The sequence below is a fragment of the Monodon monoceros genome, unplaced genomic scaffold (genome assembly GCF_005190385.1).
Source record: "Monodon monoceros isolate NGI ecotype Baffin Bay Population unplaced genomic scaffold, NGI_Narwhal_1 Super_Scaffold_2, whole genome shotgun sequence".
NCBI lineage: Eukaryota > Metazoa > Chordata > Mammalia > Artiodactyla > Monodontidae > Monodon > Monodon monoceros.
The window spans coordinates 77284383-77307429 of NW_021703776.1; the positions used below are offsets into that span (position 1 = coordinate 77284383).

The 23047-nt window shown below is 38.2% G+C and overlaps 1 protein-coding gene across 14 annotated transcripts in view; it reads right to left on the bottom strand.

Annotated features, from left to right (window-relative positions):
• Positions 1-23047, bottom strand: part of CADPS2 (calcium dependent secretion activator 2) — a 499759-nt gene that overhangs the window by 250932 nt on the left and 225780 nt on the right. For all 14 annotated transcript variants that reach the window (XM_029233024.1, XM_029233030.1, XM_029233033.1 and 11 more), the window contains one exon: positions 10303-10414. In XM_029233024.1, coding sequence (XP_029088857.1) covers positions 10303-10414 — 112 coding nt within the window. The remainder of the gene's footprint in view (positions 1-10302; positions 10415-23047) is intronic.

A 23047-nucleotide genomic window follows, 5' to 3' on the forward strand; every position in this document is an offset into this window, starting at 1 on the left:
GGCGATACTATTTGTGCCAGTGCCTCTCAACCCTATATGCACATTATCAGCTCCTAAGAAGTGCTTAGAATTCTCTTTCCTGGGCTCACCCTAAACCAACTAAAAGTGTGAGCCCACACCTTGAGTCTTTTCAAACGCTCCCCGAAGCAGCTCTTATGTGAACATCAAGTTGAGACGCGCCATCACAAATGACAGTAATAAAAGCAGCCAGACAGTACCCTAATAAGATTCAAATCACTGTATAAAATGATATAAAATGACTATGCATGAATTGGCTTTAGCTTAAATAATATTCAGTTCCTGCTTTAAGTCATGAAATTAAATTGGTCCACACCAACACCAAGATTTGTAAAACAGTCACATTACCTCATCTATGAAACGTAGCATTTAATGATTGTTTTAGGGCATAGACTTCGGGGTCAGAAGACTGGAGTTCAGATCAGGACTCTCGCAGTTGCTAGCTGAGTGGTCTTAACCTCTGATTCTCACTCTTTAACTAAATATGGACTGCTACTAGCATCTTCAAAGAGGATTAAATGGGATATGTGAATAGTAAGCAGTAATAGCAACCAGTAAATCAATATAATGATAGAAAAGGAGAACAAGAAATGACAACACAGTTTGTATTTCAGACAAGGGGTCAGAGATCCAGAGAGTAAATGCCTCCAGATCACGCTTAATAAAAGTCAGTGGAGTTAACCTTACTTAGTATGGAAAACTGATCTAATAAATCCTTCAGTGAGCTGCTTGGATGAGAATTATTATGACAGACCTGTTGAAGGAAATCTCCATAATGCCTGAACCTGTAGTATCTTCAGTGATTTTTACCATTTAGAATATAAATAAGAAGCTTTATCTTCTATTGTACTAGGTTACTCTGGTACGCGGGCCTCTCACTGTTGTGGCCTCTCCTGTTGTGGAGCACAGGCTCCGGACGCGCAGGCTCAGCGGCCATGACTCACGGGCCCAGCCTCTCCGTGGCATGTGGGATCTTCCCAGACCGGGGCACAAACCCGTGTCCCCTGCATCGGCAGGCGGACTCTCAAGCACTGCGCCACCAGGGAAGCCCTGTACTAGGTTACTTTTAATGAAGTAATCACACATACATCCTTACCGAGATACGTTCTAAGGACAAAAAGAACTAGAAAGAAATACTGACCATTACTTGGTAAGTTCTTTGTTGGTTAATAGTACTAGTACAGTATTTCTGGAACAATTTTGTATGTATTACAAGACAGAAAATAAGTAAACATATTGATGCTGCAGGGAACCTGTAAACTCATGATTTTTAAAAAGTATATATTCCTTAACCATAAGTGATGATACACAGAATGTTGATTTCTAAATTCCATTATCACTAAAAAGAACCAGTGCTGATTATAGCCCTGGGATAGGGAGAGTACAAGCTGAGTCGATCAACATCTCAAGCTCCAAAAAACAAAGACTGATGGTATCAAGCTTAATTAACTTCACTAATACCAGGAAAATCTACTACTATATGACTCCCGATATGATGCTATGGGATCACAAAACATCACCTATGTAGGGTTCTTCCCAAAAATGTTTAGCTGAATCCAATCATGAAAAACCAGTAAGACAAATCCAGAAGGGAAAACATTCTACAAAATTAAACTCGTTAAAAATGTCATCATCAGGGCTTCCCTGGTGGCGCAGTGGTTGGGAGTCCACCTGCCGATGCAGGGGACACGGGTTCGTGCCCTGGTCCGGGAGGATCCCACATGCTGTGGAGCGGCTGGGCCTGTGAGCCATGGCCGCTGGGCCTGCGCGTCCGGAGCCTGTGCTCCACAATGGGAGAGGCCACAGCAGTGAGAGGCCCGCATAACGCAAAAAAAAAAAAAAAAAAAAACACATCATCATAGACAACCCCCCCACCCCGCCCACCCAATATATGATCCTGAATTGTATTCTGGATTGGGGGGGGGAAATCCAGCTTTTACAGACATGCTAGGATAATTATGGGACTCTGAATGTTGACTATATATCACATACTAATATTCATCAATATTAAATTTCCTAGGTGCAATAATGGAATTGATGTAAGAAGATGTTTGTCTCTTAGAAAATATAAGCTGAAGCATTTTGGGAAAAAAATGCTGAAAAGCCTTTTTTATTACAAATCTTTTTAAAACTAAGCTTTACATTCTGAAATAATTTCAAAAATTTACAGAAAAGTTGCAAAAATATTATTGAAAGTTCCTGTATACCTCTCAGAGTTTCCCCCATAATTAACATGATACCATGGTACTTCTGCGAAAAGCATGAAACATACATTGTTACATTACTCTTAACTAAACCCCAGACTCTATTTGGATTCCATGGGTTTTTCCATCAGTCTTCTCTATTCCAAGACCCAATCCAAGACACCACATCGCATTTAGTTGTCATGTCTCCTTAGTCTCTTCTGATCTGTGTGTGACAGTTTCTGAGTCTTGTTTTTATACCTAGACAGACTAGAAAAATACTAGCCAATTACCCTGTACAGTGTCCCCTAGTCTGGTTTTGTCTGATATTTTCATCATAATTAAACTGGGTTTAAGTTGGGGTTTTCAGAAAGAATATCACAGAGGTGAAACGTGCCGTTCTCATAACATTGTAACAGGAGTACATGATAGCTATGTGGCATCAATGGCAGTGTTAATCTTCATTACTTGGTTAAGGTAGTGTTTGCAGGTTACTGTTTTTCTCTTATATTGCTTAGGTGTACATTTCTCACCACTCCTTTCAGTGCAGTTATGTTGTACCTTGTAATACAACTAAGTTCATCTGTGTTAATCGGCATACATTAAAGTACATGCTTTATGATGTACAGTTCTTTTTATTTATTGAAGTATGGTTGATTTACAATATTAAATTAGTTTCAGGTATACAGCATAGTGGTTCAGTACTTTTACAGGTTATAAGTTATTACAAGAAAATGGCTAAAATTCCCTGTGCTATACAATATATCCTTCTTATCTATTTTATATCAATACATAGTAATTTGTATCTCTTAATCCCATACCCCTATCTTCCCCCTCCCCACTTCCCTGCCTTTGCTGGTAGCCACTGGTTTGTTTCCTATGAGTTTGTTTCTGTTTTGCTATACCCGTTTGTTTTATTTTTTAGATTCCACATATGATTTCCTTTTTGAGTTCTTCATTGACCTTTTTTTTTTTTGTGGCTGCACTGGGTCTTTGTTGATGTGCGCAGGCTTCCTCTAGTTGTGGTGAGCAGGGGCTACTGTTTGTTGTGGCGCACAGGCTTCTCATTGCAGTGGCTTCTCTTGTTGCTGAGGACAGGCTCTAGGCGGGTGGGCTTCAACAGTTGCAGCATGCAGGCTCTAGAGCGCAGGCTCAGTAGTTTGGCACACGGGCTTAGCTGCTTCACAGCATGTGGGATCTTCCCAGACCAGGGATCGAACCCATGTCCCCTGCAGTGGCAGGTGGATTCTTAACCACTGCACCACTGGGGAAGTCCAATCCATTGTTTTTTAATAGCATGTTTTTTAAGTCTGCACGTCTTTGTTCTTTTCTCATTTGTTTTCTATAATTGACTTCGTTTCATACCATTGTGGTCCAAAAAAATGCTTGATATAATTTCCATCCTCTCAAATTTGTTTAGACTTGTTTTGTGGCCTAGCATATAATCTATCCTGGAGAATGTTCCATGTGCATGTGCATTTGAAAAGAATGTGTATTCTGTTTTTGGATGTAATGTCCTGTAAATATCTACTATGTCCAACTGGTTTATTGTGTCATTTAAAACCACTGTTGCCTTATTTTCTGTCTGGATGATCTGTCCATTGATGTCAGTGGGGTGTTAAAGTCCCCTATCATTATTGTATTACTGTCAATGTCTCCCTTTATGTGTTAGTATTTGCTTTGTATGTTTAGGTGCTCCTGTATTGGGTGCATACATGTTAATGAGAGTAATATTCTCCTCTTGTATCGAGCAATTTATCACTATATAATGCCCTTCTTTGTGGTTTGTTAAAGACTTTGTTTTAAAGTCTATTTTGTCTGATATGACTATTGCTACCCCCATTTTGTTTCCATTTGTATAAAATATCTCTTTCCATTCCCTCACTTTCTGTCTGTGTGTCTTCAGCTGTGAAGTGAGTCTCTTGCATTATCCAAAGAGCCACCCTATGTCTTTTGATTGGAGTACTTAGTCCATGGACATTTAAAATAGCTATTGATAGGTACCTACTTATTGCCTTTTACTACTTGTTTTTCTGTTGTTTTTATAGCTCTTCCCTGTTCATTTCTTCTTGCTTCTTCCATTGTGGTTTGATTTTCCTTAGTAGTATGGTTGTGTTCCTTTTTCTTCGTTGGTAGGTTTTTAATTTATGGTTACTGTGAGGTTCATGTATCTACTTGTTTTAAACCAGTAGTCATTTTAAGTTCAAACACACTCTAAAAGAGCCACATTTTTTACTCCCCTCCTCCGCACCATTTTTAATGTCATATTTTACATTTTCACACGTATCCCTTTACAGTTGATTGTAGTTATAGTTGCTTTTACAATTTTTGTCTTTTAATCTTTGTACTGGCTTATGTAAGTGGTTGATCCTCAGTCCTTACTATATATTTGCCTTTCCTAGTGGGATTTTCCTTCTCCTATAGATTCCTATCTTTCCACTTAAAGACACTTTAACATTTTTTAGGATAGGCTTAGTACTGATGAACTCTTAGTTTCTGCTTGCCTGAGAAGTTCCTTTTGTATTCTAAATGATAATCTTGCTGGGTAGAGTATCCTAGGTTACAAGTTTTTCCCTTTCAGGATATTGAATATATCATGTCACTCCCTGCAAAGTTCCTGCAGAGAAGTCAGCTGATAGCCTTATGGGGATTCCCCTGTATTTGACTCTTCTTCTCTTGCTGCATTTATAATTCTTTATCTTTTGCCATTCTAATTATGATATATCTTGGTGTGGGTCTGTTTGAGGTCATCATGTTTGGAATCCTCTGTGTTTCTAATACCTGGATATTTATTTCCTTGCTCAGGTTTGGAAAGTTTTCAGTCATAGTTTCCTCAAATACATTTTCAATCCCCTTCTCTCTTCTCCATTCTCGGACCCCTATAATGCAAGTATCGGTGGGCTTAATATTATCCCAGAGATCTCTTATTCTTATTTTTTAAAATTTGTTTTTCTTTTTGCTGCTCTGATTGGGTGATTTCCATTATTCTATCTTCCAGATCACTTACTCATTCTTCTGTATCATTCAGTGTGCTATTCATACCTACTTGTGTGTGTGTGTGTGTGTTTTTTAATTTCAGGTATTGAATTCATTTCTGATTGGGTCTTTCTATTTTTTAACTTGTTAAAATTTTCACTGTGTATATCTATTCTTTTCCCTAATTTAGTTAACATTTTTATTACCAATATTTTGAATTCTTTATCTGGCAAATTGTTTGTTTCAATTGCAAATTGTTGAGGTTTTCTCTTGCTCTTTCAATTGAGAGCAATCCCTCTACCTTCTCGTTTTGGTGAACTTTCTCTGCCTCTATGAATTTAGGTGAAACAGTTACCTATTGTGGTCCTGAAGGAGTATTCTTATGTGGGAGAGTCCCCATATAGACTGTGTCCAATGCCTTTGGTAGGAGAGCTGGATTTGATGAGGATGCAAGTCATATCTTTCCTCAGGGTGTTCTGGCAGCTATGACCTTGGTAGGGGGTGGGGCCGGAGATGGAGGGGCTAGAGCCAGGTGTGAGGCAGGACCTCCCCTCTGCTCGGTGGCCAGCAACACCCTATTGGGGGGAGTGGTCTGATCCCAAGTTGCTGGAGCAGACTCCCTGAGGGTCAGGCCTGAGGTGGCTCTATTCCCTTTAAGTATGTGTTTATGCCTCTCCCTGCACTGGGGACCCTTGCCCCAGAGGGGGTAGTGCTGAATCAAATGGGGCCCTTGGGGGCTCTCTGCTCCTGTCTGCCTCAGACAGAAGTCCAAGCTTTCTCTGCCATGCTGCCTGTGCAGGCACCCACAATAGTTTCCCTCGCTCTGCTCAGACACAGCCTCAGGTGCAAATCCCTCTGTCCCTAACAGCTGATCACTCTCCCCAGCCTCTGCCACCCTCACCCTGTGGTGGAGCAACACTGCAGGGCAGGGGGGACCCACATGGACTCTGAGCATGTATGGGGGTGGTGAGCTGTGGTGGAGTGGCTGCCATAGAGATCTGGGCTGCTTTTGATGGGCTACTTAAGTAAGTGCCAACAATGGCTGCCACCCCCTCACCCAGGCTCTGCCCCAGTACCTGGCAGTTTCCGTGTCCCACAGTTGAGTCTTCTCCCCAGTCACGGCTGCCCAAGATCCCATGTCTTGGGAAACCTGGCAGCTGCTAGAGCAGCCCTCTCTTCACCCTGCCTTGGGGGGCAAGCCAGTGTGCTCGTGCTGCCCACAAGCCGAGTCCAGCGTTCCCAGAGCCCTCCTGTTAGCCCTCCTGTTCCCAGAGCCTCCAACCAGCCAAGGGGGTTCATGTCCCCTGTTTAGGACCCTGGGACTGGGGTGTCTAATCTGTGGCTCTCACTGCTCATTCCTCAGGACAGGTGTCCAGCCATGTATTCTCCCTTTTCCTCTAAGTTCCCTTCCAGGCACACAAGTCCCAACCTGATCGTTTTTCTTCCCTTCCTACCTGATTGTATGTGTATCTTTCTTACAGCCTTGGTTGTATAGGAGTACTTCTGCCAGTTTCCAGTTAGTTTTCAGTGAGAACGGTTCCACATGTAGGTGTATTTCTGATGTGTTTATCAAACACATGTGAGTTCCACATTCTCTTACTCCTCCATCTTGATTGATCTCCTCCTGTGATGTACAGTTCTATGTGTTTAGGCAAATACATACATTCATATATCCAATACCCAGTATCACACAGAAAAATTCCTTCACCTTGAAAGATCCCTGTACACCCCTTTTCAGCCAACCACTTCCCCCCCTGGGTCAATCCATGGCAAACACTCACCTGTTCTCTGTTTCTATAATGTTGTCTTTTTTTAGAACAAATCCTACATTATGTAGTCTTTTGGGTCTGACTTCCTTCACTTGCATTTAAGTTTCATCTACGTTGTTGCATGAATTAGTAGTTCTTTTTTTTTTTTTTTTTTTACTGCTGAATAGTATTCCACTCTATAGATGTACCACAATTTATCCATTACTCTGTTGAAGGACATGTTACTGCTTCCAGTTTTTTGCGATTATGAATAAAGCCGTTACAAACATTCACATGCAGGTTTTGTGTGGACATGAACTGTATAAACCCCTGGGTAAATACCTAGGAGGGCAGTTGATGGGCTATATGGTAAGTCTAAGTTTAACTTTATAAGAAACTGGCAAGTTGTATTCCACAGTGGCTGTACAACTTTTCATTTCTGCCAGCAAAGATTAAGTTTGTTGATTTGAATCCTTGTCAGCTTTTGTTACTGTCAGTTTTCTTGTGTTATATCCATTTACTGTATCTTCTTGTGCTATACATCTATTTTAAAGGCTGTGTTACTCATCTTTCAAATACCGCACAAAATTTTAATTAAAAAACTTCACTAAACTAAGATCCCCAGATACAAGAGTTGCATCATTTTAGACTACAAAGCTCAGATGATGTAAGGCCTTTTTCTTCAAATTAAAATGTTGTTACTGTTTCTAAGTATAAAAGTAGGTAAATATATAGAAAACATTACCAGTAGCTCTACCCTCCAGCGATGACCACCATTCTCTTCTAATTTTCTTCTAATTGCACACATGTGGTCAGATTATAACACATCTAAAGACCCAAAGTGTAAACCAAGAAGGAGTCTGATATGTTTGAGGAACAGAAAGAAACATGAAGGAGGAATGACAGTAAGCAAGGAGGGTGTAATAGGAGATGAATTTGGAGAGAGATCAGTTCATGCAGAGCCGAGTTCTTCAGTGTTGGTGTGTGTCCAAATTATGAGGCGGCCTTGTTAGAACAGATTGCAGCACCCCACCCCCAGGTTTCTGTTCCAATAGATGTGCCTGAGAACTTGCGTTTCTAACAAGTTTCCAGGTGCTGCTGATGCTGCTTGTCCAGGGTCCCCATTTGACAGCCCTTCTTGGGCCATACGACACTATCATGAGGAGTCTGATTCTCTGCTCCAAATAACTGAGGAGACAGTGGAAGATTTTAAGGACAGAATGAGGTGATTCTGTTTTGAATTTTAAATAGGTCATAGTGGCTGAGATGTGAACGCTGGATCAGAAGGGACGAGATGACAAATGAGGAAGCAGTAAGCTGACTATTACTAGTGAAAAATAATGATGTCTTGAATTACGGTCAAGGAAATGTTAAAGTGTGAACATACTCAGTATAAATTTAAGAAAAAGCTGGCAAAACTTGCAAACAGATGGGGTATTAGGGTCAAAGAAGAAGAAAAAAAAGGGCATGCTGAGGTCACTTGCTTGACAATGGCCCCTATGGAAGACTTGATGGGGTTGCTAATCAAAAGTTCTTATTTCAAAAATATTTAGTGTGAGATATCTGTTAATACACAATTAGAAATACCAAGTAGGCAAGTTGAATATACAAATCTGAAGCTCCAGAAAACTAATTTAAAAATTGGAAGTTATTAACCCCAAAAAACATTTATAATCATGGAACCTACTGAGGTCATTAGCATAGATCTATGGATCTCAAGCAGGGGTGCTCCCAGGGGACACTTGGCAACGTCTGGAGACATTTCTTACCATCTTTACTTAAGAGGGGACGAGACTACTGGCATATATTGACTGGTCAGGAATGCTACCAAATATAAAATGCACAGGAGTGCTCCTAACAACGAAGAATTATCCTACTCAGAACATCAATAGTGCTGAGGTTGAGAGACTCTTATACAGATAGAAAAATTGTCTTTCATGTATCACAGGAACAGGGGAGCATGAGGTCTTTCTCAGATATACAACTGATTGGAAGATATACCACTCATGTACATAATTTAAAAATTGCTTTTATATATATAGGTATCTATATCTATCTATCTATCTAGAGAGCTAAAAAATAAATTAAAAATACCTTAAATTACATTATAGCTTCAGACTTAAAATGGCTGCTATCACACAGTGAAAAATAGTTACAATAAGGAAACAAGGTAAAATGAATGCAATAATAATTTAAATGAGAAACCCTGATTCACAAATCCATCAGACCACATGCAGTCTCTAGGGTTCTTCTCTTAGATTATGCCACCTGTATACCTTTGTTGAATGAATAAATGCACAAATATATAAGTACATGAATGAACAAACATTATGGTTTAGCTCTCTTAGGTATTAAGAAATACACATAACAGGGAAACAGAAGAGGAAATCTAGCATATGAATGCAGACTCACAATTTCTGGAGTGTGGGTATCGATTCACGAAATCCCTAGAAATGAAAAAACTTCAAAGGTGCAAAGGATACAGAAAAGGAGGAAGACTTGAAATGAACAGAAATCCCAACTTTAGGGGGAAAAAAATCCAACATACACACGAATCCTAGCATCCTTCGACACCTAGCATCACACCAGCTATCCACCATTACCAGAAATTTTCAAGTAAAATTTCTTAAGGCTTTATTTTCTGGAAAATATATATGAAAGCAGTGCTCAGGTCTGGGTAAAATAGATCCACATTACAGAAGATAACTTTATAGTCTACTCACTGGAACACATCTACCTCGTAAACAAAACTGCAGATAATCTTTCACAGAGAGGTGTTAAGATCACACATCTACCGTAATGTCAGAAGAAGCTGAGAGATACTGGATTAGAGGATAAATATATTATAGGTATGAGGAGGTGACTATAGGAAAAAAACAATTCTATGCTAAAAGGTGTGTGGCGAAGACCTTCTCACAGGGAAAATGAGAGAGGTACAAGAGATAAATACAGTTGAGATATTCTGTAATCAATCTAATCACAACGAACATAAAGAGCAGATGACTTCAAATATAAAGAGGATGCTTGTAACCCACGGACAGAAATGTTTGAATTAGGGTTACCTTTCACCAAGAAGGACAAGTTGGCCTATACCATTCACTCATTGGCCAGTGGAGTACATGTGACAAGAATGACTCAGTCAGTGACTAGGACCTTATGTGTTCCCCTTAAACACCAAGGCCTATCACAATACTTTCTCCATTACAGCAATTATGTTTAGTAAATCAGAGCTGTGAGCTGGGCTCGTGGGAAATTACAAATAAACTATTAACGTACAAACAGAAGGTTTACACACTGCATACTGGTCCACCTTAACTCTAAATCAAGAGAAGTTAAAACTGTGCTCTCTGGGAAACACGGAGCTGACCATAACTCACCCTTCCCAGTTCTTTATCTTCAAGGGCCAGGACCCCGGTGCTTTCCGTGAAGAGTTTTACTTTGACCACAGGCCGTGGATGAGTAGTGGTAAAATCTCCTTGGGTTCCCCACCTGCAATGAAGTAACAAAGATTCTCTTTGAAATGCAGCATTAATTTTGTTTTCCATGTAGATGTGTTTCCTTAGAAGGCAGATTAAGCAATGGAGAATCTTTCATGGCTCAGAGATTTTTATCTTTGCTTCTGTTTCTGACAGATGGCACAGTCAAGAAAGAAAATAACAATAAGCTTTACAGCTTGTAATAATTTTTCAGCTGTTCTAAAAATTAGCACATTAGAGTACAAAACACAGTGTGCCATAAGAATTTAGGTTAAGGTAAAGCATTAAAGAATATATCTATATAACTGAATCACTGTGCTGTACACCTAAAACTAACACAACACTGTAAATCAACTATACTTCAATTTTAAAAGAAAGGTAAAGCATTATAGATATAGCTATTGGAACCTATTTTATTAATTCAAACACAAATTACAACACAATTTTTATGGATGGCTAGGAAAAACTGTTAACGGTTTGAGTGTGTAAGAGGTCGTTTCTCAGAAATTATTTTTGCATGCTGAAGATTTCACACCATCTCTTCTTACAAAGTCTTCACTAGATATTTCATTTATATTTTTAAAAGTGGAGGTAATCATCTCATCCCTTACTTTATATGATTTTTTAAAGCTCCTGTCAAAAGGAAAGAAACAAGCACCATAAAAATAGGAGTGTTTTGCCATTAATTTCCCAGTACACTCTCCTAAGAATGAAGTAAGTCTGTCGATATCTGGCTTTTCAAATCATAACAAAATAACATGTTTCCTTGGCTTATCTTTTAATTAATAGCATCTCATCTTTACCACATACCAACTCATTCTAGTCTATTTACAAACTTAGATGGCACACACCTGATACTAAAAAATCTTATCAATGTTTCTCATAATTCTGAGATCAGACGTGATATTCAGCACAGCATAAAGAAAATACCACTAAGAAAAACAGACATAAGGAAGAAAAAGAGAGATTTAATGAGATAAGATTCCTGTTAAAAATAAATAACCAAATAAAAATACCAATTTCTTATTTTAAAAAAACAGTTTACCACATTCATGGCACTGTCTAAACTTTATTTTATAAACCTTATTCAGAAAGCTGAAATACAGAAAACTGAGGTAAGTATACCAAAAACTAAATAATCATGTCTTCTCCTATCACAGCAGTTTTAATTTTTAACATTGTGATACGTGTACAGTAAAAGCAGAGGCCATTTCAATGACTGAAGAAACCTGCATCAAGATGCAGTTTGTTCTTTTGAAATTAAAGTCATACTTCAGAGAGAAGGGAGAGATTCATTCAGGATGGAAAGCAACTTAATTTCTATTTTAGATTTCTAGAAACTGATTAGCAAAGAATCTTTTTGCCATTTCATAGAATTAAGATGGTCTGAGATAAAGTAGAGCTAAAATAGGAATAAAAATAAAAATAGATTCAGAACCAAAATAAGGAAGGAGAGACCAATTCTTAATTTAGAGTGTGGAATCTTAAGCCTTGAATACAGTCAGCCGATCTGGATAACAACTCCGGAGTTGACGTCCATGACATACCCTTCTCTTTATTGAGTAACATGTGGCTAAATTTGGAAAACTAACTTTTGGAGACATTTTCTTATAACTGAAATCAATGATTTTTAGTAGTCATGTAGACACAGCCTAATAGTTTTCCACAGAATTTGCTGATCTTTTAAACTAAATTCTCTTCATAAATATTCTTTTGTGTATTAAATCAATGATATTTTGTCTCCTCTAAAGTCAAAAATCCTTTGAAACTATTATTACAGTTTTAGATGATTATTTGAAATTCCTAATCTACTCCAATATGCAGTTCTCCAAAGAGAAAAATATTGACTGACCCTATTAACCATCACTGAGGGACTTGGTGAGTTTTGTCTTTTACCCTCATCCTCCTGTAATTTTACCTGAAGGAAGGGAAATGTGTTACCAATTCCACTTTTTTGGATACAATAAGACAAATAACATCGCATATGTAAAGAGCTGTGCTCACCCATGATCGCATGAACTTCTGGAAAACTGCCTACTAACTCAGATCCCTGACAAACAAGCATCTTCAACAACTGTTCTTCAATCTTTATTCACTGTGGTACGTCTCTCATTTACTCATTAAAACCATTTTATTGTGAACATCCTATATAAGTTGCCTAAAAGTGAGATACAATGTAAATAATAATAAAAAGGAAATCGATATTCCCACAGCTCAGGTTAAGATGGAAAATGTACCAGGACATTAGAAGAGCTCTGTTCAGGTCTGCAGTGGTCACATCTTCCTCTCGCCCCTACTCCACACTACCACCAAAGTAGCTAGGATTTTGGATTTTATGTTAATAATTCCCTAGAATTTCTTTTCTTTTCTTTTTTTTGCGGTACGCGGGCCTCTCACTGTTGTGGCCTCTCCCGTTGCGGAGCACAGGCTCCGGACGCGCAGGCTCAGCGGCCATGGCTCACAGGCCTAACCGCTCTGCGGCATTTGGGATCTTCCCGGACCGGGGCACAAACCCGCATCCCCTGCTTTCTTCTTAAAGGGAATATTTTCAGCATTTTACCTCTGAGTTTGTCCTTCTTTGTCTCTTGTAATAGTCTTTGTTTTAAAGACTATTTTGTCTGATGTGAGAATTGCAACTCCAGCTTTCTTTTGATTTCCATTTGCATGGAGTATCTTTTCCATCCCCTCATTTTCAGTCTGTATGTGTCCCTAGGTATGAAATGGGTCTCTTGTAGACAGCATATATACAGGTCTTGTCTTCGTATCCATTCAGCCAGTCTAGGTCTTTTGGTTGGAGCATTTAATCCATTTACATTTAAGGTAATTCTTGATATGTATGTTCCTATTACCATTTTCTGAATTGTTTTGGGTTTGTTTTTGGAGGTCTTTTCCTTCTCTTTTGTTTCCTGCCTAGAGAAATTCCTTTAGCATTTGTTGTAAAGCTGGTTTGGTGGTGAATTCTCTTAACTTTTGCTTGTCTGTAAAGGTTTTAATTTCTGTCAGATCTGAATGAGTTCCTTGCTGGGTAGAGTAATCTTGGTTGCAGGTTTTTCCCTTTCATCATTTTAAATATGTCCTGCCACTCCCTTCTGGCTTGCAGAGTTTCTGCTGAAAGATCAGCTGTTAACCTTACGGGGATTGCCCTGTATGTTATTTGTTGCTTTTCCCTTGTTGCTTTTTATACATTTTCTGTGTGTTTAATTTTTGAAAGTTTGATTAATATGTGTCTTGGCGTGTTTAGGGAAGTTTTTAACTATAATCTCTTCAAATATTTTCTCAGTCTCTTTTTCTCTTGTTCTTCTGGGACTGCTATAATTCAAATGTTGATGCATTTTTATGTTGTCCCAGAGGTCTCTGAGACTGTCCTCAATTCTTTTCATTCTTTTTTGTTTATCTTGCTCTGCGGTAGTTATTTCCACTATTTTATCTTCCAGGTCACTTATCCTTTCTTCTGCCTCAGTTATTCTGCTATTGATTCCTTGTAGAGAATTTTTAATTTCATTTATTGTGCTGTTCATCACTGTTCGTTTACTCTTTAGTTCTTCTAGGTCCCTGTTAAACATTTCTTGTACTTTCTCCATTTTATTTCCAAGATTTTGGATTACTATCATTACTTTGAATTCTTTTTCAGGTAGACTGCCTATTTCCTCTTCATTTGGTTAGGCTGGTGGGTTTTTACCTCGTTCCTTCATCTGCTGCATATTTCTCTGTCTTCTCATTTTGCTTCACTTACTGTGTTTGGGGTCTCCTTTTCGCAGGCTGCAGGTTCATAGTTCCCATTGTTTTTGGTGTCTGCCCCCAGTGGGTAAGTTTGGTTCAGTGGCTTGTGTAGGCTTCCTCGTGGAGGCGACTGGTGCCTGTGTTCTGGTGGGCAGGGCTGCATCTAGTGGTATGTTTTGGGGTGTCTGTGATCTTAGCATTATTTTAGGCAGCCTCTCTGCTAATGGGTGGGGTGGGGTTCCTGTCCTGCATGGGGCATCCAGCACTGGAGCTTGCTGGCCATTGGATGGAGCTGCGTCTTAGCGTTGAGATGGAGATCTCTGGGAGAGCTCTCGCCGACCGACATTATGTGGGGCCGGGAGGTCTCTGGTGGACCAGCGTCCTGAACTCAGCTCTTCCACCTCAGAGGCTCAGGCCTGACACAAGGCCAGAGCACCAAGACCCTGTTAGCCACACAGCTCAGAACAAAAGGGAGAAAAACAAAAGAAAAAAGAATAAAAGAATAAAATAGAATAAAAGTATTAAAAATAATAAAAGAAGAGAGCAAACAAACCAACAAACAAATCCACCAATGATAACAAGTGCTAAAAACTATACTAAGATGAACATAAAAATCAGAAACAAGTCAGTCACAGACAGCAATCCCCAGGTCTACAGTTGCTCCCAAAGTCCACCTCCTCAATCTGAGATGATTCGTTGTCTATTCAGGTATTCCACAGATGCAGGGTACATCAAGTTGACTGTGAAGATTTAATCCACTGCTCCTGAGGCTGCTGGGAGAAATTTCCCTTTCTCTTCTGTGTTCACACAGCTCCTGGGGTTCAGCTTTGGTTTTGGCTCTGCCTCTGTGTGTAGGTCGCCTGAGTGCATCTGTTCTTCGCTCAGACAGGAGGGGTTTAAAGGAGCAGCTGATTCGGGGGCTCTGGCTCACTCAGGCCAGGGGAAGGAGGAGTACGGTAGTTATAATTGGAATGTGGGGAGAGCCTGCAGCGGCAGAGGCTGGCATGATGTTCCAACAGCCTGAGGCACGCCGTGTGTTCTCTCGGGGAAATTGTCCCTGGATCACGGGACCCTGGCAGTGGCGGGCTGCACAGGCTACCGGGGGTGTGTGTGTGGATAATGACCTGTGCTCTTGCACACAGGCTTCTTGGTGGCTTCAGCAGCGTCAGCGTTCCATGCCCGTCTCTGGGGTCCAAGCTGATAGCCGCGGCTCGCGCGCCCATCTCTGGAACTCATTTAGGCGGTGTTCTGCCTTCTGTGGGCAGACAGGGAAGGAATCCTCTCTCCTCACGTACCCTGAAACAATGGTCTCTTGCCTCTTAGGCAGCTCCAGACTTTTTCCCAGACTCCCTCCCAGCTAGCTGTGGTGTATTAGCCCCCTTCAGGCTGTGTTCACGCAGCCAACCCCAGACCTCTCCCTGCGCTCCGACCGAAGCCCGAGCCTCAGCTCCCAGCCCCCGCCCCCCCCAGCGGGTGAGCAGACAAGCCTCTCGGGCTGGTGAGTGCCGGTCGGCCCTGATTCTCTGTGCGGGAATCTCCCCGCTTTGCCCTCCGCACCCCTGTGGTTGCGCTCTCCTCCGTGGCTCCGAAGCTTCCCCCCCGCCGCCACCCACAGTCTCCACCCGTGGAAGGGGCTTCCTAGTGTGTGGAAACTTTTCCTCCTTCACAGCTCCTCCCAGAGGTACAGATCCCGTCCCTATTCTTTTGTCTCTGTTTATTCTTTTTTCTTTTGCCCTACCCAGGTACGTAGGGAGTTTCTTGCCTTTTGGGAAGTCTGAGGTCTTCTGTCAGCATTCAGTACGTGTTCTGTGGGAGTTGTTCCACATATAGATGTATTTTTGATGTATCTGTGGGGATAAATGTGATCTCCACATCTTACTCCTCCACCATGTTGAAGGTCCCTTCTCTACTGTGCTATTTAAATCTATTTTATCCTTGATGATTTTTGGTATCCCTTATATAGCAAGGTGTAAGTATCGACGTCTACCACCAAAATTGAAATTTTAGTCAATTTCCCTTTGTATTTTTGTCAACTTTTGATGTCCTTTTTGGTGATGTAAAGTGTTCAATAGTAACCATGCCCTTTAAGTATGAACAGTTTATTTTTTCACGATCCCAAGGTCATGATTGCTTTTCAACCATCAGACTTTTGTAAAATTAGAGAACTAACACTATGCTAGGAACGGTGATAAGGTACAGACAAGCTTAGAGAAGTCAGACAAGGAATCTAATCAATATATTCCAAGTAGAGACAGTAATTTATTCGAAAACAAAGAGTTAAAATTTATGAGAAATCATTAGTAATCTATAACTTGGAAGGGAATCCAGGGTATCCATTCTCAAAACCAGCATGCCAATGAAGGCAGAAAATAGACGAATATCAGAGGCCTGATAGGCAATCCACAAGAGTACATTTACCTACAAACAAAGTCCAGGAACTCTGTATGTAGAGTATGGATTGCTAATGGCCAACTCCTGTGAAATGAGGAAAGCTTAAACAACATGCTTTCAGGCAGGGAGAAGCTGAGGCACAAGGATACTGGCAGATCCTAACTAACAGCTAGAGGTCTAAGTTTTTACGGACATTTGACAAAAATGTGCAATTTTAAAGGGTGCATGAATATAAATATGGTGACACTTAACAGTCCTTATATATTCCAACATTCTAGGATACAAGCAAACTGGCATCACCTTGATAATTTCTCCTCTGAAAAATAAGTTAAAAAGATATGTACAGTTAAAACATGCTTATGAATTCTGTAACGAATGAATTAAAAACCAAAGTCTCCCTCCCCCTCCACCAAAAAAGTCAGGGAAGAAAGGAAAAAGATAATAGGCCTATCTTCAATATTCACCATGATATTTCCTTGTTTTCTACTTAATTGGCATGTTTAAACACTTTCAGGAATTAATGCTAGTTATCATCTTACTATTTCCTCTGTATTATGTGATGAAAGAATACACTGCCCTTGCTGTCAATGTGTTTTGATTCAAAATACATTGCCTTTTTCTACATCTATGAATGTATTATTTATGAGGATTAAGACTTCCAATGCAAATCTTCCAATCAATAAAATATCTACAAAGCACCTGCAGGACTTCGTGGCTATGAAAACAGGGTAGTTCGTATACAGCTGAAATAACTGACATTACTTATGTATTTGCTAATAAATAAAGTATGCCGGAAATTTGTATCAGGAGCCAAAATATATGTTCAATTTATTCATCCAGTAAGACTATTTCTAGGAATTTATCCTAACAAAATAATCATGTGTAATAAAAAAGTATAAGCAGGAACATATTCCCTATAGCATTAGGTATAATAGCAAAAGCAAGCAACTTAAATGTCTAATATTAGGGGAAGGATTATGTAAATTATATGGCACACAATGGAATATTTTGCTGCTACCTATGACAGTTATGAAGGTGATTGTGATGTACAACCATGCATGATGTATTAAAAAAAGAGAAAAAAAGAGGGGACACAAAACTGAATCAGGGCCTTTTATTCATTCAAAAAAAATTGATGAGTACCTTGTGTGTGCCAGACATATTCTAGTGTCAGCAACCAAAGTCTAGCCTCTTGAAACATATTCTAACAGAAGATTATAGACAATAAACATTTTTATTATTCTATTCTGTAACGTATCTCTCTCCACCCTTGCCCTGCATTCTTAACAGCTAGATACCTCCCATGGCCTCAGAGAAGTTAGAGAACTAGATTTATATTGTGATCCGAAAGAATTCTCAGAAGTTAATAGCATATTTGTTTTAAAGTATGTTGAAAACCATGAGCAGTACAACAGTTATGTCAAAAACCATTCAAATCCCTTAACTCAAAATTCTTATTCATTGTGACCACATAATGCACCATGATTACAGAAGCTAGGAACTTAAAAGCAGTCTCAGTCTATATTCCTCATTATAACCAGCAGTAACGACTTAAAGATATATGTAACTCAAAAAATTATTTCATCCATCGTCTATCTCTTCATTGTTTTATCTAGCCAACTATGTGACTGGTATTGGGAAAGGTAGTGGGCATTCAAAAAAATCAAGACAACAGATCCTGTACTAAGTAAACTCATAGTAGTAGGGGAGACAGACATATAAACTCAAATATAAACAATAAACTAAATCATACAGAACTGAACAGGGCTCTGAATTGTACTTTTAAATTACTTTTGAGGTCTAGCACTTTCTCTTTTTTAGTCATCTGCATTTCTGACTTGCCTTTTTATTACCATGGTCCATTTCTTTCTTAGCAGGCTTTCTATCAATTGGTGATTTTTAAAAACTCTTTGTAAGATAGACATTAACTGTTTCCATACATATGGCAAATATTGTCACACTTGGTTATTTTCTATTTAACTCATATATGACTTTGAAATTGGGATTCACATATATACACTACTATATATAAAACACATAATAAGGACCTACTGTATAGCACAGGGAACGCTACTCAATACTCTGTAATGGCCTATATGGGAAAAGGATCTAAAAAAGAGTGGCTCTACATATATATGTATAACTTATTCACTTTGCTGTACACCTGAAACTAACACAACATTGTAAATCAACTATACTCCAATAAAAATTTAAAAAAAATAAAAAATAAGTTAAAAAAATGTATAGTTTAAAAGTATTAGGTAGCTAATTCTATCAATTTGATTTATAGTCTCTGATGTTGACATCCGAATTTAAAAGTTTCTTCTTAACCAAAGATTATATGAATATTAACCTATATTTCTTTCACACATTTCCACTCTTTAAATTGTCAAGTTGTCTGAAATTTAGTAGTGATATTAAATTTCAGTTTCACTTTTCCTTTTATCCCAATCTCATTTGGTTTAAAAGTCAAATACATTTACTATTATATAAACTTGAGGTTGGTTTTGAATTTTCTGTCCTAAATATCTATCTCCTGAGCTGTGCTATTCTGTTTTAATTATTACAGCTTCATAAGATATCTGTTAGAACAAAAAAAAATAGACATTTTCAAATTATACTTCTATTCAAGAAAAAGGGAGGTCTCCATGAACTAAAATCTGTTCTGATATTTCTTGGTGAAGACTTTTTTTTCTTCTTCTATGTAGGTCTTACGCATTCCTTGTTGAACTCATTGCATAGTACAGTTGACCCTTGAACAATATGGGGGTTAATCCCCATATAAGTTACAGTTTACCTCTGTATCCGCATCTCCTCTCCATCTGCAGATTCAACCGGCCACTTACTGTGCAGTACTGTAGGATTTACTGTTGAAAAATATCCACATGTAAGTGGACCTATGCAGTTCACACCCATGTTGTTCAAGGGTCAACTGTATTTCTTATTTTGCAATTCTACGGAATCTATTTCCTTTATACTGTCTGACTATTGCAGTTATATAGGAAATTTACAAACCCTTTTTTTCAAATGATAGTTTTGCTTTATTTCCAATCTAGTGACTGCTTTTTAAAATAAAGTCTTCACCAAATTACCTTTAATTCTATTACAAAAGTTGAGTTATTAAAATGATCAAAACTCAGTGACATAATTCAAATACATCACTAATTTTATAATAAAAACATTAAATAAGGATCCAACTACAGAGGTAGAGATCAGTCTTTAAAGAATCACATATAATTCTTAAGATCTTCCATGCTGCAATTACTTAACCAAACGATCCAACTGTAGATAAGTTATCATTTTCATAATTTAGGCATTTTAAGATTAAAATGATGCAACATTCGTCCAACAATCTTTGCCTAAATAAAAGTTTCGGTTGATAAACATCCAAACATCAGATATTTGGTAGCACTGACTTAGATACTCTCTTGGAAAGTAGAAAACATTTCCAAGTTTTCTGCAATTGATTTCAAATAGGTCTGAGGTCTCTTTCTGCTGTACTACAGGGAATTTGCCCAAGAAACTAGATTTGGATTCGCCCAATTCATGATGAACAGTCAGGATTGTCTTGAGTTATTTTCAATTATTCATATTTGGTGACAAGGTAGTTGGGCATTCTTCACAAGCTCCAAGGACCAAGAAGGAATAAGATGCTTGAGAATGGGATGCAGTGAGTTCATGAGGAAGGCCTGATGGTATGTTGTACCCACAAGAGATTCAAAGAGTTATCATCCACAGACATGTGCCTTCTTGGGGACTGGATGCCAGGGAAGTTTGCCTGGTTGACTGAGGGCAAACAGCTGTGTCTCTGCTTATGCAGCTGTCTTTATGCAGGTGAGCTCTAGCATGCTTTACTTACATAAAGAAACCTATACCCCTTGCCTGAATCTGTTGGTATATTTCTGTCAGCCATTGTCCCACTCATCATGGCCATGAGTATTCTAAAATCACTCTGAAATAGATGTGTGTGTAAAATAGGTACATTAGTAGGATGTATAAAATATACCAAGCAGATACAAGACCTCACTATTACAAATACACAGGACTATATTTTTAATTGAATTATTTTAAATGGGGATTAATTTAAAAAGCATTACAAATAGCCTGATTATTAATTACATGAATATAAATTAAATAAGAAAACACTGAAAGCATTTTAAAAATTGTTAAGCACTGTATAAATCCTTTAAAATATAGCATTTGATTAATATGAGCAAGTAATAAGACAGTTTCATGGAGAGCTCTTTTTAAACAGAAGACATTTTTGGAAGAACAGATCTTCAAATTTAAAAAGTTCAACATTTCTAAGTCATTTCCCAGGGCCCAAGTGTTTCAGAGTTTTATCCAAAACTGATAGACTTAAGCCAAAGATTAATGGAAGAATGGTGAAGATAACTACATTTTCATGGGAATTTGGATGACTGGTGATGTCATTTACCCGTCAAAACTATGAGAGGGACTTATTTGAAAAATTTAACTGATTACAATAGGCTGCTGGAAACTCAGGTCTGGACTTTTGCTAAAACGCTGCAAATGAAGATACGGATTTGAGAATTATTAACATAGAGATGGTAGAAGCTATGGCAATGAATGAGCTTGTGAAAGGTGCCCATTAAAACTCAATGATAATGGGGACCTGTATCTTACAAGTCTAGGTCCATATATGTATCCATATGCTTGTGTGTGTACCTAAGTGCATACTTATTTCCAACAATTTAAATTGTTCCATAACTTGTACTTTAACACTACGTATTCTTTATGCATCAGTACGTGGATCTACACAATTTTTAAGACTTGTAAAGCATTCCCCTTATATGGCTATGTCATCATTTATTCAACCACTCTTCTGTGAATGGATCCTAAGGTTGCTTCCAGTTTTAATTATTACAAGAAATACTACAAAAAAGTCTTTCTATATATTCAATTGTTTTTACAACAATATTAAAAACAAAAGATCAAGGACAGAATTCCAAGACATCTTTTATGTTCTTAAATATTAAAGGTTTCCTAAGTAATTAAAAAGGTTGATTCATAAGAAATTTATCTATGTATTACATAACATTTGTCACAAACAGCTATTGTAATTAAAACTCCAGATTTGAAAATAATGCATTGTAATACAAAACCCAAGATTACTGGATAGAATTTCAAACTTTTATTACAAATAAACACCCCTCCCCTTCAATTTTCATAGTTAATCTGTAGAGCAGATTTAAATTTCTTCCCTTAAAAATATACTGAGTATATTTTGAAACAATTTTCTATATATTTAATGGAATTAGTTTAAGTTAGGTGATCAATAATGTTTATAAAAGTTGCCTTACTTATTGTCATAACAGTTGACATACTTTAAAAGTATTTGAAATTTCAATTTGAGATATCTAAATTGAAATGCAGAGGTTAATAATATGCCCAAGGCAATACTGTGGTAATGAATAAAATTATGATATAACTTCCTAGGCCATGAGGATAACATTTATTCAACAAATCACATTTCCATTTAAGACATCATAGTATACTACTGTATCCTTTCAACAAAACCAAAGGAATTATTCTGCATAGCTATCTGTGAAATACAACAACCTTAATGAAATTAATGACAAGTGTCACAACATTGTTCTAAAGAGTTTCATATAAAGATGTGGGGGGGGAAAAAACAGATTGACTAAAAAAAAAAAAAAATCCGAACCAGTATCTGAGCCCTTGCCTCAGTGGAGTGACAGTGGTAGTGAGATGGGGCTAAAGAGTGCAGGTCCCAGAGACAGTCTGTGGGCTCAAACACCAATTCTAATGTGCAAAGGGACTCCAGGCAAGCAACTCTGTCATAACTAACACTTCCCGCATAAAACTGTTGAGGTATAAATGAAGACAATTCATATTAATACTCATAGTGGCACAGCACCTGTCACACAGAAAGTGCATACAGAATGCTAACTATTACTATTAGGATCCACGGTAGTATTCCTTTAGCTTTACTAAGCAAAGTGATACCTACCGGGAAAAAAACTGATAGATTTGAACGTTAAGATTTTAATCAGTTTCGTAAAACGGCAACATTAAAATCCAGACAATATCAGAAACTAGAGAGAGATATCAACTAATAGCAAAAGACGACAAAGGAGAAAAAAAGAAACAGGAAGAGAAAGAGATGGGGGAGAAAGAAAGGAGGGGTGAAAAAGAGAAGAACAATGGAGAAAGAGGGTAGACGGGGAAGAAAAGGAAGGAGGATTAATAAAAGACCAATCTGGAAAGGAGGGACAGTAGTCTGGATCTTAACCCATTTTTGCACATTATCTTTAATCTTTCTTTTAAAGACAATGTACAGTCTAAATGCTGACGATGCAAATCTTAATAGAAGAAATAAAAAATATCCTTTAAAGTAACTAAGTTTGATCACTCTAAGCTTTGGGAGGAGCTTTCAAAAACACCACACTAAAACCTTTTTATTATGATGAAAAGACAATACAAAGTTATCTGTTTCTTCAACATGACAATGAAGAAATCCTGGGATGGTATCTTGCAGTTTAAGGTAGAA